At 38.4% G+C, this 17,443-nt stretch overlaps 1 protein-coding gene across 1 annotated transcript in view; it reads left to right on the top strand.

The window, feature by feature from the left end:
* spon1a (spondin 1a) overlaps positions 1–17,443 on the top strand; it is a 74,789-nt gene that overhangs the window by 12,894 nt on the left and 44,452 nt on the right. The window contains exons 4-6 of the mRNA XM_046865369.1: positions 3,922–3,995; positions 4,199–4,321; positions 7,705–7,853. Of these exons, the coding sequence (XP_046721325.1) occupies positions 3,922–3,995; positions 4,199–4,321; positions 7,705–7,853 (346 nt within the window). The remainder of the gene's footprint in view (positions 1–3,921; positions 3,996–4,198; positions 4,322–7,704; positions 7,854–17,443) is intronic.

The raw sequence follows: 17,443 nt of genomic DNA, 5'->3' as shown, positions 1-17,443 counted from the left end.
CTGTTGGTTTTTCTTTTTCATTTGGTTATTTAACCATCAAAAAAAACATTTAACATCTTTCTCCCATCCGTATGCTCTTCTTTATACCGATGATGATGATGATGATGATGATTTCAACATCTGATATCTGATTACACACCATCTGATACAGTGTGTAACTTTCCAAAAAGAAAAGTCAAACTCAGTGGTTTTATATCCATCTTTTATTTCCAGGAACATGTTGAGTTTGTTCGGAGTAAATTGAGACTCGAGTGTCATATTGTAAAATCTTCGGCTCAAGCTGAACAGAACAGATTACTCCAATTTCATTTCCATCAGAAACACCATTTGACTTGGACTTTTTTGCTCTTGTGAACTCCTCCTAGACTTTCAGTTATGTTTCGAGTCATCCTCATATATATATATATATATATATATATATATATATATATATATATATATATATATATATATATATATATATAGACAAGAGAATTGGGACACCTGACTTTTGTATACTGTAGCATGAAATTTTCCCTTCACTTGAACTTGGAGACCCAAACCCGGTTCCAGCATGACGATGCCCCTGTGCACAAATCCAGCTCAATGAACACCTGCTTGACATGCTTTGAAGTGGAAGATCTCCTGCTAAAGAGCTCCAAACCTGTTGAACACCTTTGAGATGAGTGTGAACACTGATTGCACCCCAGACCTCCTCACCTTCTCACCTTCGTCAGAATCAGACTTTACTAACACACTTGTGGCTGATGAACACAAATATCCTTAAGCACACTCTGAAATAGTGGAACATCTTCCCAGAAGAGTGGCGGGAATTATAAGAGCAAATTGGGACTAAATATATATATATAAATGTTTGTAGAACAATATTTGAAATTGTTACAAATATTCTTGTTTAATCCTCAGTCCCACTGATTAAACCCTTTCTTATTAATGCATGATGCTTTTTTTTACATGAAGTAAAAGTTTTTAAAGTGCTTGGCCCCCGCTGCTCACAGCTACATCTGTTCTTTATTTTTGGCTGTATTTTTTGGCAGAAGCGACTCACTGACATCTGGCACCGTTTCTCCGACTGCCTTACAGTTATAGTGTGTTATAAAATCATGATTAGCAGCTCTCCTGTTCTTTATTAAAAAAAACAAACATTAGTGTAATTTATCATAAAAGTCATGTTGCATTGCATCCTAACGTACAGCATTTTTATAAAACTCTCTACTCTCATATTTACACGTTTGGAAGCCATGAGCACTGACCTGAAAAGAATTCTCCTTCCTTTATACCCAAACACACACACACACACACACACACACACACACACACACACTGAGAGAAATACGATTAGCATCAGCCATGTACATGCAGGAAAGTGAATCTAGCCTTAATAACGTCTCATTGATAGAATTTAAATTGGATGTTAAATAACCATTACTGCTCCTGATTGCCTGGTGGCTCGTTGAAACGGAGCAGCTCTTTTCTGCTGCTCGGTTTCTCCGAGACGTATGAAATTGGGGTGAGATTGAATTAAAGCATGGACAATTACGGCCGTTCAGGACAGGAAGACGGTTCTTTTGGGCCGTACGTGTTCGTGCGTGTGTGTGTGTGTTGGAGAAAGCCGTGACACTGTGGAGACATTTTTTCCCTCTGTCTCCTGTTCAGCCTGCAGTGGTGTAATATTGATACTAATGACTAGTGCTGATATTAGACAGAGAACTGAAATCTAATATCTGTCAATAACTCAGTGATAAAATAAAGCGTTTTGGGTCTGGAATCTGTTTTTGGGTCACTGGACTTCTCCAGTCATGTGTTGTTCTTACCCGAACTGTTACCTTAAAATGGGTGGCCCACAACAGCAGAAAACATGTTTGGATGCAGCATGAAATTCTTCTCTTATTTGGATTGGAATATGTGGAAGTTCTCCTGCTACAGATCTCTAAACCTATTAAAGTTGGGTTAGGGTTAGGGTTACACCCCCAGGCCTCCTCACCTTCTCACCTACATCAGTACCTGACTTTACAGACACAATTGTGGCTAAATGAATCTCCTTAAATCAAGTGGAACATCTTCTCAGAAGAGTGAAGCTTCTTATATCTGCAAATTTGGACTAAATGTGGCCTGCCAGAACAAGAAGTCAGCATGCAGACGGGTGCAATGCCAACAATCTGCCTCTGAATGTCATGTCCATCATTACCACGTTCTACAGGTGGACTGTCATGAGGAGCTTCATCACAGCCTGATTTGGGAATTGGGTGGTCTCCGATCACAAAGGCCCTTAAACCTGGACTGCTTATTTATAATTTGCACTGAATTATTATCAAGACATCTTGATAAGACCAAGACATCAGATCACCACAAATCCAGAATCACCGATCTGGACTTAAAAGAAATCAGTCCCGACCTCACATCTCTCACCACTGATGTATCTCTGTTCCATTAAAGTACAAAATTATTCTCCAGAAATAAATAATGCTGTCATAAGGCCAAAGATGAACCCATACCTGTCAGGTGTTATCTCTGGAAGTCAGGAGGCTCGTGGCCCTGCGAGCACCTTCACGCCAGCTGCCCCTGATCTTATCTCCACTCGGGCTGCGCTTCTTAAGGTCTCCCATTTATTTATTCACTAGCAGAGGAAACGAGGGATTTATTGCTGCATTATGGCCATTTAAAGGTCAGACCATAAAAAGAAGGATGTGGATGAAACTGTATGGCTGAAACCTCGCCTGGGAGGAAAGAGGACTCCTGCGAGACACAAAGGATGAAAAATCTACAAACGGAACGAATTAAAGAGTAAATGAAAGAGTCATCGGTTTACTCAGTATTCATATCACAAAGCATGATGTGGCTTACAGCATGGAGACTGAGATGCGGTCTGGAGAATGTGGTGATGGAGAACAGAGGGATGGAGAATGGGGTAATGGACAGCAGAGAGATGGAAAATGGAGGAATAAAGAACAGAGTGATGGAGAACAAGGTGATGGAAAATGGGGTGATGGAGAACAGAGTAACTATGAAGTGGGTGATGGAGAACAGTCTGATGGAGAATGGAGTAATGGCAAAGGGCTGATGGAGAACAGGGGGATGCAGAATGGGGTGATTGAGAACAGAATAATAGAGAGGGGGTACTGGAGAACAGGGTGATAGAGAATAGGGTTATGGAGAACAGGGTGATGGAGAACAGGGTAATGGAGAATGGAGAGATAAAAAAGAGGGTGATGGTGAATGGTTTGACGGAGCGTAAAAGTGATGGATAACAGACTATTGGATAACAGGCCAAAGGAAAGGGATGGAGAAGTGGGTGATTGAGAATGGCTGATGAAGCTAGGTGCGATGGGGAATGGTGTGATGGAGAACAGGGAGATTAAGAATGGCATAACAGAAAACAGAGAGTTCTTGGAGAATGAAGTGATTGAGATCAAGGTGATACAGAATATGGTAATGAAGAATGGAGTGATGGAGAGCGGGATGATGGAGAACAGGATGATGAAGAGCAGGATGATGGAGAAGGTGGTGATAGAGAATGGAGTGATGGAGAGCCGGATGATGGAAAACGGGATGATGGAAAAGATCATTGAAAACTGATTGTTTTTCAAAGACACACAGGACGAGTAAAGAAAAAATCTTCATCTAAATGTTTTATTTCATTTGATTTCATTTATTGATTTATTTGTAAATTTATTTGTTAATTAATTAATTTTTTCAATTATGAATTATTTATGGAAATATTTTAAGCTTAAAAAGAAATCATTTGTAAAATGATGTAAATGATGGAAGTGACAGTTTGAAGGTCGTTGCATGCAGGCGTTATGTGTTTCAAGGTGAAATGTGTGTATGGAAATAATCATTTGTGTATATTAATAGGTTTGGGAGATTTTGAGGACATCTCCTGTCCTCTTGCATCTCATCTGATCTCCTGTCGGTATTTTCTAGAGCGAGCATCATTCAGAGGAAGATCATCTCTTTCCAGGATGAAGGATCTCTGACAAAGCGACTGTGTGAGAGAGGTGAGGCTTTGATTCTCACCACGGAGACGTTCGTTTCCTTCCTCTGATCGAGTCATGCATCGTTCTTCTCCGGTTCTTTTCTTTCTCCACTTTTAAAAATGTATGTCGACTTTGTTCAGTGTGTATGTGTGTGTGTGTGTGTGTGTGTGTGTGTGTGTGCTCTCTTTTTTTGTGTGAGTAATTTTGGGTTTTCTCCTCTCCAGAGCCGTTGTATGGTGAGGCCACTGAAAAACCTCTGCTGGATTGCTGTGCCTGTGGAACGGCCAAGTACAGAGTCACCTTCTACGGGAACTGGTCCGAAAAACTGCACCCCAAAGACTATCCCAGTGAGTCAGAAACACAACACACACTGTCGGAAAGCAGCATGGATACACACCAATCAGGAATAACCTTCACATCATAAGATTCTGAGTGGTGAAGTGAAGAACACTGATGATCTCTTCATCATGAACCTGTTAGTGGGTGGATTTATTTATTAGGCAGCAAGTGAAAATATTGTCCTCAATGTCGACGTGTTGGAAGAAGGAAAAATGTAAGGATTTGAGCAACAAATTGTGACGTCTAGACGACGTGAGCAAGTGAGCCAGGAGTGGCAGCTTCTTGGTGCTGGGATTTGAACTCATGACCTTCTGATCCATAGTCCAATGTCTAAACCTTCAACAAAAGTATTGGGACACCTGACTTTTCCAGTCATATGTGGTTCCTCCTTAAACAGGACGTCTTTGGATGCAGTAGCATGTAATTTGCCCTTCACTTAAACTAGGAGACCCAAACCCAAACCTCATTAACTGATATAGCCGCAGAGCTTCCAAACACTCTGAGATGGTGTTCAGAGGAGTAAATTAAGAAACAGAGTTACTGACGCACTGAATTCCAGTTCAGGCTTGAGCAAGTCGGATCGATATGCTGATTAAAAGCGTGTCTGGAAACAGGATGAAGCCAGGAATGAAATGTAGGAGTTTATAAAACTGATTGTGTGTGTGTGTGTGTGTGTGTGTGTGTGTGTGTGTGTGTGTGTTGGAGGGGGGGGGTGGAGAGGTGGAGCTCAGGGAATAGATTGTAAAAGAAAGGTTGCTATGTGGAACAGGTGTGAAGGAATTGTTAGAAACAGCACAAGGGAGGAGGTGCAGCATGAAGCCACCTGCCATCAGCCTGATTTTTCTCCTCTAAACCATCCGTCCTTTAGACAAAAAGCAGATAAATATGAGCCTCATCTTACTTTCAGGGCACAAAGGTTATTATTTGGCATTTTTAATGCTTCAGATTTATTTCCATGACATTTCAACTGTGTGCCTTCAGGAACGCTGGGCTACACTGGACGAGATGAAGGCAAAAAAATGAGAATGTTGTTCTGCTTCAAAGACAAACTGAGCTGCTCAGATCATATGCTTATTGTAATTTCTTCATGGGTATTAACATATGAGATGAAAAAAAGGTACATTGTATTACAGGAAATATAAAAACCTGATGGTTTGGGTAAAAGATGTGACCATTTAGATATATGCACATCTATCTATCTATCTATCTATCTATCTATCTATCTATCTATCTATCTATCTATCTATCTATCTATCTATTTATCTATCTGTCTGTCTGTCTGTCTGTCTGTCTGTCTGTCTGTCTGTCTGTCTGTCTGTCTGTCTGTCTGTCGATACATATAGATATAGATATATAGATATCATATGTATGTGATGTGTGTATGCAATTCTCTTTTCTATATTTTTATACATACAAATCTCTCTCTCTCTCTCTCTCTCTCTCTCTCTCTCTCTCTCTCTCTCTCTCTCTCTCTCTCTCTATATATATATATATATATATATATATATATATATATATATATATAATCGTTGTTAAAAAGAGCAGAAGATGATAAAATGTATGAATAGTAATAATTATAGTATTAGTAGTAATAATGTTAGCATTGGTGATGGTGGTACAGTAATTACACAGGTAGTAACAATTCAATTTTTTATAGTTATTTTAACAATGGACAGTGTCTCAAAGCAGTTTTAGAGAGATAAAGAGGCTGTACATTTGTATAAAAGAGTGTATATGTCTATACGTTTATCTTGATTAAGAGAGCCAGTGGTGACTGTGGTGAAGGGAAAAACTCCCTGAGATGGCATGAGGAAGAAACCTTCAGAGGAACCAGACTCATAAGGGATCCCATTGCAGTTCCATCATTGTTGAGGTGTATATTAATTACAGTCTCAAAGTTCTTGAGGTGCTCAGTAACTTTATGGATCTTTAGGCTGTTCCTGCTGATCACACTGTTGTCAGAGTGTTTAGTTTGTGAAGATTACTCACTGCAGTCTGTAAAATGTTCTGCGCAAATGAATGGCAATATGATTATTCTCACCCGCAGTGATCAGTCACATAAACCAGTGCACAGATACATGACTGTCAATCCAATTCGAATCCAATGTAAATGTGATTCCAATTCCAATCAATTTTGGATATTATCCTAAAGCAGCTTAACAGGGTCAAGTCAAGTCAAGTTTATTTCTATTGCGCTTTTCACAACAGACATTGTCTCAAAGCAGCTTTACAAAAATCACCTTGAGACCTTGAGAGGAACCTTGAAACCTTGAGAGGAACCAGACTCAAAAGGGGAACCCATCCTCATTTAGGTGACATCAAGAGTGTGATCATAAATCTTTCAACAATACAGAACACTGGAGAGAGAGAACTAACATGAGCACTGGAGTGTGTGATTATAAGTATGTTCTTTCTACAGTCTTATACAGTCTTTATGGTTATAAAACTAGGAGCTACTGAGCTCAACATTTGTGATCATCACAGATCCAACACCAGCTTCTCCATGCCAGAGCCTTTAAACACTCCAGGAGGTACACTGTCAAAACTCCACACATGTAGTGGGATCCAGCTGGCACTGGTACGTCCCTAGATGGTTCAGAATGTTTGCGGGTTCGGCATCTATTTCTTTAAAGGTCCATAATCTTTATGAGGTGGGACATGACTGGAGCTGGAGGAACCTCAGGAAGCCTCGGGATGGGGAGAGAAAGAGAAGCAGTGGAAAGAAATTAGCGAAGCTGCTGTTCATGATATTAACAGCACAAGTTGATAATGTGATGTGATCAGATGTTCTGGAGCACAAGGTTATGATGTGAGACGTATGTTATGTGTAGGCTTTGTTAAAAAGATATGTTTTTAATCTGCACTTTAACTCGGAGAGCATGTCCGAGCCCCGAACACTGTCAGGAAGACTGTAAGAACAGAGAGGTTTTAAAGATTTAATTGATATGTTTAGAGCATGTTCATTTATCTCTAATGAGCAAGTGACAGTAACAAGAGTTTAATAGCAACAACTGCAGTAACAGAAGCTTTAATTAAATGAGTTACAGTAACAGAAGAATAAATAGTATTAGTTACAGTAACAGGAGCATGATTTAAAATAGGTACTGCAACAGAAGCCAATTTTATGTTATATCTTTAGTAATTTTTTTGTATTTATAGTAATTAATAATGCAGCTAGTAATAGTAACAGGAGCATTAATAGTAATTGTTATAGGAACAAGAGCCAAACATTTTTTAAATAGATTTTTATAAATGAATACTGGGACTAATAATAGTAACAGAAACAGAAGCATTAATACAGTAGTAATGGTAACACACATTTTTCAAGTATTTTTCTATTCATTAATAATGTGACTATTTTGCTGCTAAGTGAATCTGTTTTCTGTAACAGGACGAGCCAATCACTGGTCAGCCATCATTGGCGCTTCACACTCCAAGGACTATGTGCTTTGGGAATACGGAGGTTACGCAAGTGAAGGAGTCAAACAGGTAGCGGAGCTCGGCTCGCCCATCAAGATGGAGGAAGAGATTCGACAGAAGGTAGGGAAGCACAATGCTGATACGGCACCGAGGATGTACAATGTACATTATTAATAGTGCTATAAAATAATCCAGGTCCTCTCGGGTTGGACCGAGTCACTGGGTCTTACTTTGGGTCAAGTGCTTATTCGGTAAAATGTGGAGATGATGTCAGCAGAATTTGGCCATAATGGGAGTTTTACTGAAAGACTTTTTATGCTGGATAAAAGTGCAGTTTAATATTCAGTCAATGAAGCTTTTTTCCCTGATGAGGAAAGCATCTCTTTTACTGGTGAAGAAAAACTGCTGCTCTTACCATTTCCTGATTTAATGCTAATTTAATTGACTGCAAGGTCATTATCCATCAACATACAAGAACATCGCTACACATATACTTATAGGAAAATAACTCGTATTATTGGGTGTACACCAAGATGCAGCACAGAAACACTATTCATTAGTAATATAATGTTCTTATTATCATTTTTATCACAAGACTCTTCACTTAATCACCTCAGTTTGTGTGTAAAGACTCGAATGTGACTCTCAGCACACTGATCTATTAATAGAATGATATTAATGACTCAAACACTGATTGATTTCTATTACAATCATCATGAACACAAAACCTTCAAAATAAACGTCTAAATGAGGTCACGTGTGTGGTGGTGAATTCGAGTCTGGAGTTTCTTCATCATTTATTCCTCTCTAAATGTTCTGCTTGATGTTGAACTGATGCTGAACTGTATGTTGGTGATCAGTAGATACACCAAGTGCCAATCAGAACACGTGTAAAACAGAGCGTGCGCTCGATCCTGATTGGTGAAAAGAAACAACTGATTTAAAAGAAACAACTGATTTCACAAAATGTAGTTAAAATATTCAAATAATTGACTTCGAAATGTAGTGAAGTTACAGTAAAATCTCCCCAAATATAAATACTTCAGTAAAGTACAAATACGTGAAAAAGATACTGAAATACAGCAATACATTACATTTACTACATTACTGTCCACCACTGGAATGAAGTGTATTAGCTAGCTGCATTATTTAGAGTAGATCAGGTTTGGTTTGACTCATGGAAAGCGCCTCTCTACATCTATAAAGAACATTCAGAACATCTTTAATGCGTCAGAATCCCTTGTTTTTGCTCCTCACTGATAGTGGCTAATCAGCAAGAACAACACAGTAGACGACAGCTGTTTTTCAATCTACACTGCTCAGAAACTCACACACTTCTACATTCACAGTCACCCAGGTGTCTGATTGAGCACACCTGGCTGTAATTACACACACAATCACTGCTGAGGTTTAAAAGGACTTGGTTCATTCAATCAAATCGTGAAGTATACGCTCTGTCTTACTACATCTGTCCTTACCAAGAGATTGTTTGGCTGTTTCTGTTTTGACTCTGTTTTTTGATCATGTTTCGCTTGGCATCGCCTGACCTGACTTTGATCCCACCTGTTTGACACACTATATTGGTCATAACAATGGTATGCGTTTGTCTGAGAATATATTTTTGAGTGCGCTTGTGGACATTTGTGTTCATCAGCCTCAAGGGTGTTAGTAAATGTAGGTAGGTGAGAAGGTGAAGAGGTCTGGGGTGCAGTCAGTGTTCACATTCATCCCAAAGTTGTTCAGTAGGTTTGAAGCTTTATAGCAGGAGATCTTCCACACCAAAGCATCTATAGCAAATATTAATGGAGCTGGTTTTGTGCACAGGGGCATCGACATGCTGGAACAGGTTTGGGTTTCCATGTTCAGGTGAAGGCAAAATTTTATTATACCGCATCTTAGACAATTGCATGTCTCCAGCTTTGTGGTAACAGTTTGGAGAAGAACCACATATGGCAGGAAAGGTCAAGTGTCCCAATACTTTTTCTCCATATATTGTATATTGACCTGACAGATGGGTTCCTTTATAGGATTATAGGAAGAATCTTTAGTCCGTCCCCTTGAATCTGCCTTTTTTGAGTATTTTTTTAGCCTGAGTAAATGAGTGTTGCACGAGAAACCACTCAGGATTATAAACACATTGTTAGAAAGGAACTAAACCCGCCAGAGGACTTTTAACAGTGTAAACACTGCTCCAGTCGAGAACACATCCACATATATTTTAGATCTCCTGAACGATACAGATTGGTGTGTATGTTGAATTGGAATGAGGCCAAGCTTGCAAGCTTTCGGATTTCGGTTTCTTTGATTGAAACGATAAAGGACTGTGGATGAGGTTGAAGGGAACTAAATTGAATTTAGCCCCCGAGAGAGAACTCTGCTTGAAGCTCTCTATATCATCACCTCTATCTCAGGACCTGCTTTTAATGCTTTTCACACTTTTCTCTACTTTCAATCTGGGATTTTTGCCATGTCTTGGAATGTAGAGGAAAGTGGTATAGTAGATTTGGAGTGTTGGATGAGGCTATTTCTGAATAGCACTCCCTGTTTATAGTGTGGGTTCGAGCATCACATCACATCACATCACATCACACATGATTCACTCCAATCTTCTTCTTCTTTTTTTTTAATTCTCCTGGCACGTGGAAAGCAGGGAGGGCATCAGGAGTTGTATGCGTGAGAACTAAAATCTCTTTATCTTAAATGATGGTGAATAAAGTTTATCTCACTCCTTTTTTCTTCCACAAAATAAAACGCACTTCCTGCCATTGAGGTCAGTGCTAATACCAAGCACCTGAACATGGCAAAGCATGAGAATTAGGCTTTCTAATACCAGAAGCAGTGTGCAGGAGTAATAACAGTAGGAGCAGCAAAATACTGATTATAATTGGACTAGTGGTAACAGGAGTAGAAGTATTAGTAATTAGCCCTTTCCAAGATGGCCCTGAGGTCGGCTGCCGTCGCGACTGCTCCTCTGCTGTTTATTTTTATTTCGATTGTATTTGCACATTCTGTATTCTGTTTTATATCCTACTTCCTTTTCCTTGTGATTTTTTAATACTTATATATTATACTTTAGATTTTTATATTATTAATTTTTCAATATTCTAGTTACATTTGATTTGACCTTTGATTTGATAATAGGACTAGTATTAGCATTACTAGTAGTTATAATAGTTGTAATAGTAGTGGCAGTTGTATTAGTAGTAATAGGACTAATAGTAGTGGTAATTAAAGTACTAAGTAGTAGTGTGGTAAGTAATAGTACTAGTAGTAGTAGTAATGTAAGTAATAGTAGTAATAATAACAGTGTTCCATAAATGTCAATGTAAATATAGTCGTAATATCAGTGGTGTTCCATCAGAGCCAGTAGGTCCTGCAGGCCTTATCTCTATATGAATCACTGACTTATGTTTTAATATATTTGTATCCATAAATATGTATTACATTTCTCCCAATAGTCCATTTTCTTTATTTTCCATAGCGTTTCTCTCGGGGGTGCTGATGATACAGTGATTTTAGTAGTAGAAGTGACAGCAGAAAAATGAGGAACAGTGTTTGTATTAGTGAAAGTAGTTATAATGAGTTTATAAATTCCATAAATGTGAAGGTAAATGTAGTAGGAGGAGGAGGAGGAGGAGGAGAAGCAGCAGTGGTGGTTGTAACAGTAGCAGGTGGTCTAGAAGTAGCAGCAGTACATCAGTGGTACAGTAGTTAAAAGATTAATATAAATAATGGTTGTAGGAGCAGGAAACCTATCAGAGGTCGGAACAGCAGTTTGATTAGAAGCACCAACACTGCTACAGTGCTACAGTATTGGGACATTGAATTAAACTGAATTAATAGCAACAATTGCAGTAGTAAAACAACTAGCAATATTACTAAGTATCACAAATAGCATGAGGTAGTAATAGTGGAGGCAATAAAGAATATATTTAAGGAGGATTTATTTAAAGCATAAGACTGTTTTCCAGATATGATTGAAAAGCTGCTTTGTAAAGACGTCTGTTGTTAAAAGCATTATTTGTGTTATATAATGACAGATTAAGAGGTGACCCAAGTATTTCATTGCTATTTATCTATTTATCTCAGAATCATGTATTTATAACAAAAATGTCGTTAAAAAAGATCCTGTAAATGAACATGTCTTTGCCTTTGCTGCATGTTTTCCTGATTTCTTTCACCTGACCTCAGTATTAGTGTAGAGATATTATTGCACATAAATACTGACAAAAAGAGTTCACGCATCACTACATCGTATCAGAACCCTGTATCGGATCGCACACAGAGCCATGCTGATAGCTCGTCCATCGGGGGTCTGCTATCGAACGTGTGTGTGAGGAAGCGCAGTGGAGGGAGATGTGTTCGGATCTATATCTGTGATGGAACACGTCTCCTCGACTGGGAGCTGAACTCCTTAGTTCTCTGATCAAGACACCGAGACAAGGACAAACCACATGGGGGACTGAAGAACCTTTGTCTCTGTCAGCGTGGAGCAGGTGTTTCGGTGATAAAGGCAGCGCTGTCACTCACACACTGAATCTTTTATGACTAAGTTGTGTGGTGACAATTTTCTAAAAATCTTCTGTCTGGGTCCGACAAAGCCGTGTACATATTCATGTTCTTATTCAAAGAGAAACATTTATATACACGGACTTACTAAAGTACAGAAATCTGAAGAAAGTAGAAATAACATTCATGTGTCTATTCAGATCTCAAAACTGAAATTTCAAACCATAAATCATGAACTGGTTCTGGATTTACTTTATTCAGAATTTTGATATGGACAAACGTATTGGGACACCTGACCTTCTGTTATATGTGGTTCTTCTCCAAACTGTTACCACAAAGACGACAGTTGTACAGGACGTCTTTGGATGCGGTATAATAAACTTTCACCTTCACTTGAATTTGGAGACCCAAACCTGTAAAGCCTCAGTGCACAAACCCAGCTCCATGAAGATCTTCTGCTATAGACCCACACCCCATTGAAAAGCTTTGAATGTAAAGACTGACTGCACCCCAGGCCTCCTCAGCTCACCGTCATCAGTACATGAATTTACTAACACCCTTGTGGATGATGAACATCTGGTGAATCTACAGGAACATCTTACCAGAAGAGTGGAGAGAATTATAAGAGCAGATTGGGACCAAATGTGGAATGCGATGCTCAAAAAAAGCACATGCAACATTTATAACCTGGTGTCCACAAACCTTTGGCAATATAGTGTACCTGCAACTTGAATTTCTCCTGGTAGGAATTATATCATTTTTTTATTAAAAAAATTATAAAAATTAAATTTTTTTAAAAATTGTGTTTATAGAAGAAAGCGTAAAACATTTTTGACAAAAACATTAGTGAGAACTTTCTCAGAACTTTCACTAATAAATAGAGATGAAAAACAGTTCGATTAGTAGAAAACGAGCTGGAAAAAGACGAGACGAAATGAGATGAAGCGACAGGAGATGAGATCCAGAATAAATTGGTTCCAACCAATAATTTACTAAAGTAAGATGCAGGTTTATGGGGATTCCAGAAGGTCAGTTCATATCAGAGTTCAGAACATCTATACAACTGGACATTTCTAGGTTTACTGGTTTGAAAGACAAAATTGGATTAAATAAATTAACAGGCAAAAGTTTGTGGACACCTGACCATAAGATTGATATGTGCTTTTTTTTGAACATCCCGTTTATAAGCTCCACTCTTCTGGGAAGACGTTTCACTAGATTTTGTGGAGATCCATTTAGCCACAAGGGTGATAGAAAAGTCAGGTGCTGAAGGTGAGGAGGCCTGGGGGTGCAGTCAGAGTTCACATTTATGTTGAATAGCTTATTTTGGAGCTCAATAGCAGGAGATCTTCCACACACTTCCAACAGCATCCGAAGGCGTCCTACACGATTGTGTGCTCGTTTCCCAATACTTTTGTCCATATTTTATATGAGAAATCCTACTTTACTTTATCCTCCTTTACCTTCTTACTATATGACCTTCTCTAATATAACTGATAAAAGCTCATTATTATTATTATTTCCACATAAACTGCTTATAAATTGCACTTTGTTTTTGAGTGCGTTTATGCGACATTCATGGAAAGCAGCCGGTTTCAACCCAATAAAGAGTGAAAGATAAATAACTCGGCTTCGAAGAAGCTCGTATTGATCAGCTCTCCGAGTGCACCGCAGGGACACAAGCTAATTGCTAGGCTCCTTCGGTGCTTTCTGAGATCATTTCTTAATCTCATAGGAAGAGTAACATGAAAATGAAAAAAGGCAATGCTTCAGTGGAGTCATTGGATTTAACACGCTCGAGAAAGTTCAGAAGTAAAAACAGCGTTATAAATGATAAGATGTTTATATTTCTACATGTAAAAAGTTCTGTCTGTCTGTCTGTCTGTCTGTCTGTCTGTCTGTCTGTCTGTCTGTCTGTCTGTCTGTCTATCTATCTATCTATCTATCTATCTATCTATCTATCTATCTATCTATCTACATATATACAGTATTACACAATTATAAAAATAAATAATACAAGAATAAACCGAAATAGATTTAGCTTCCAGAACATGCTGGAACACAATTGTTTGGCTGTCTAAGGTTCTTCACTATGTTCCTGGCCTTGGTTTAGCACCACTTGCTAGAACAGTTCCTAAGATACACAACTTCAACCAGAAAGAATTTGAACGTTCCTTTAAAATGGTGTTTGTCTGTTTATGGTGAAAGTAATATCCATAAAATCATTTAGTTCATACACATAGTTTTCCATGCGTAGCTCGGTTAAAGCTGTGGTTCCCTCAGCAGCGTTTGCGTCTCCTGTCGGAGCAGCAGTCAGTAATTTGTGAATGCTGTTCGCTATTAGCTCGGCTCGACGTGGTGCTAATGAGAAGAAGTCTGCTGTTGTGGCAGCTTTAACAGCCGCCTGCTCTGTGTCTCAGGCTGAAGCCATACAGGACGCTCGTCTTCCTCTGATGACTTGTGAAACACGCCGTGTCCTCTAACGGTAGGAGAGGAAAGTTTGACTTTCCTGCAACATGGATGCAATAAAACACCACAGGGAAGGCTTTTGTTCAGACACGGCTTCATTCTCTGTAGCGCCTACCATGTTTTTCTCTGCGTTCTGTATTTTTTTGTTTTGCAACGCGTCAAGGTGACACTTATGGCGATGCTTTTTTTCAGGCATGTAAATTTATGATATTTAAATAGAAGCGTTACAATCTTATAACAACAACAAAAAGACCTACAATCTTATTTCTAGCCAAAAAAATCTTATAGATATCATTTAAAAAACATAATTCTTTGCGAGAGCAGACTGTGTAATTATTATGATTGTTTTAAGATAATTTATTAATTTTTTTTACATAGTAAAGATTGGATGAGTTATTTTACCTGCAAATTGATATTTTATGACCTTAATTTTAGCTGTAATAACTGGTGTGAAGAACTTTAATACAAAGTACTTGTTTCTTTTTACTACATTAATGTGTTTGATTTCAGTTTCTCATGTTAAATATCTTTGTGCTCAGATATTACAAAATACATTCAATAATGTTTTATGTGGCAAAAAGTGTAAATTATTTTGAGAAGCAGCAAATAATGATTTTACTTTGTTTTAGTGTCGTAACTACTGCGGTTCACAAGACAGTCTTCATTTGAATAAATAATTGTTAGTTTAATAGTTTAAAAATCTCCTTTTAAGACAGAATATATAATGATGCCGATTCTTGAATTAAGGGGATTTCTCACACAAGATTTTTTCACACAAATGAAGGAATGCAAACAAAAAATTAAAAAGCTAGTTTTAAGTAAATGAGACTAAATCGACTGCTTGGATTAAGTGTTTTAACGCTTAAAGACATTTTGTTCCTTTTTAAAGCCTGGATATGTTTTCCTATTGCAGGAAACCTCACCAAGTGTAATTATGGCAGATCATTTGACTTGTTTCTAGACTGTATCTTCTTAAACCATGCATTTATTTCTTATATATTTAGAAGGTTATTTGTGGCAGGGTTGTAGAAAGGCGCTGTAGATGCTCCTCTTGATTTTCTCACAGTTTTACAGTGATCTCTGGCTTTGGGTGCCATCAATAATCAACAGATTCAGAACCTCCAGGCATACAAAACTCTGCCTCCTAGAATTTATACTGAACAGTGAGTTCATCCATCTAATTTTGATAGTCAGCTAAGCATACCAAGATATGACAAAATGATCAATCTTTTATAAGCAACACACACAATACTGACACAACATGTAACTTTGTTTGGCTCAGAAAGCAAATGAAAAGGTGGAGTTTGGCCATGGTGGCCTCATTATACGAGCAGTTTTCCATATAAGTGTTTACAGGAAGTCAGTAAATTCGAAAGGGAATTAACAACATGGCCAGAGTACCTCTTCAACATCTCCACCACCACCATGCTTCACTGTGTGGATGAAGTTCTGATGGTAGAAGGTGGTCTGCCAAACAAAGCAGTTTGTCCCAAAATGTTGGAGAATTTTGGAGAAAGATTTCTCCAATGTGCACAATGTGTCTTTTGTCAAACTCTGAACAGTTTTGTGATGTGAATGGGCTGTTGTGTTATCAGCTTCTCCTGTCAGAGCTGTGTATCGCTGTTTCTGCTTCAGAATCACTCATTAGTACTGTATGTTCATGTTTTTCATCGTTTTTGAGACACATGCAGGTCCCTTTTGTTTCTATGCAATAAACTCAGTAAAAGGAAAAACACACAAGAATTGGACAGTAAATGAATAAAAGAAAGTTCTGTGGAGACCATATTGGACATTTTGTGTCTCTAACAGAAGAACTTGTTTGAGATGAAGAACAGGAGAAAAGATGTGATCAGACTCCCTCACCCCTACACTCACACATGGAGGTGAATGTTTAATGGTTTGGGGGTTGTTATGGAGACTTATTCTTGGAAGTGAAAGGAATCCTGAACCAACATGTCTCCCATTCCACACTTCAACATCATGCAGTTCCATCTGGACTGCGGCTCATTGAAAGTAACAAGTAACAAGTACAACAAAACGATGAGCCGAAGCGCACGTCTGAGTACTGTAAGTGTTATCTATCATAATGACCTGCCCAGTCACTGCACCTAAATCCTACTGAACTGCTCTGGGATGAAGAAGTAGGTGCTGTCCGGGTGCTGAGAGCGTGCAAAACTGTTCTGCATGCTAAATGAGGATTTTTGAAGTGGAACATCTGGACTTTATAGATTTTTGTTCAAAGTGAAGTTTCAGATTGTTACATTAACGAGTTTGTTGCACTAAAATGATCATCAATGTGTCTCTCAAACACTATAAAACACTGAGTGTCTCCACACGTTTCAGGCACTTTATATCATAAAGTAATGTTCATGAATGACTTTGCACTCACAGCTTCATTCACACATGCTCCATTCTTCTCTTCTAATAATACTTTATCTTTTAAACCTCAATAATGTTTGCTGTAGTCCACAGTCCTGGCTTCAGACTTGTATCCCTTTCTTCTGGTATCAGTGGACTGGAAATACAATTTGTTTATCACCACCTGCTGTTAGTTTATTCAGGACAATGTTGAGTTTCTGTATAGGGAGTATTGTTACTTTGTGTTCAGCTGGTGGTGAGCAGAGTGAAGGAAAGGTGAGGGTTGTAAGACTCTGCTTGGCAAACACAATTCCACACAATACCATGGGTATCAAAAACAAAACAGATGTCTAAACAAGATTTTATTTGATCAA

This window comes from Silurus meridionalis, chromosome 13 (genome assembly GCF_014805685.1).
Source record: "Silurus meridionalis isolate SWU-2019-XX chromosome 13, ASM1480568v1, whole genome shotgun sequence".
NCBI lineage: Eukaryota > Metazoa > Chordata > Actinopteri > Siluriformes > Siluridae > Silurus > Silurus meridionalis.
Note: the sequence above shows the minus strand (reverse complement) of the source record. Positions and strands in the feature narration are given on the sequence as shown.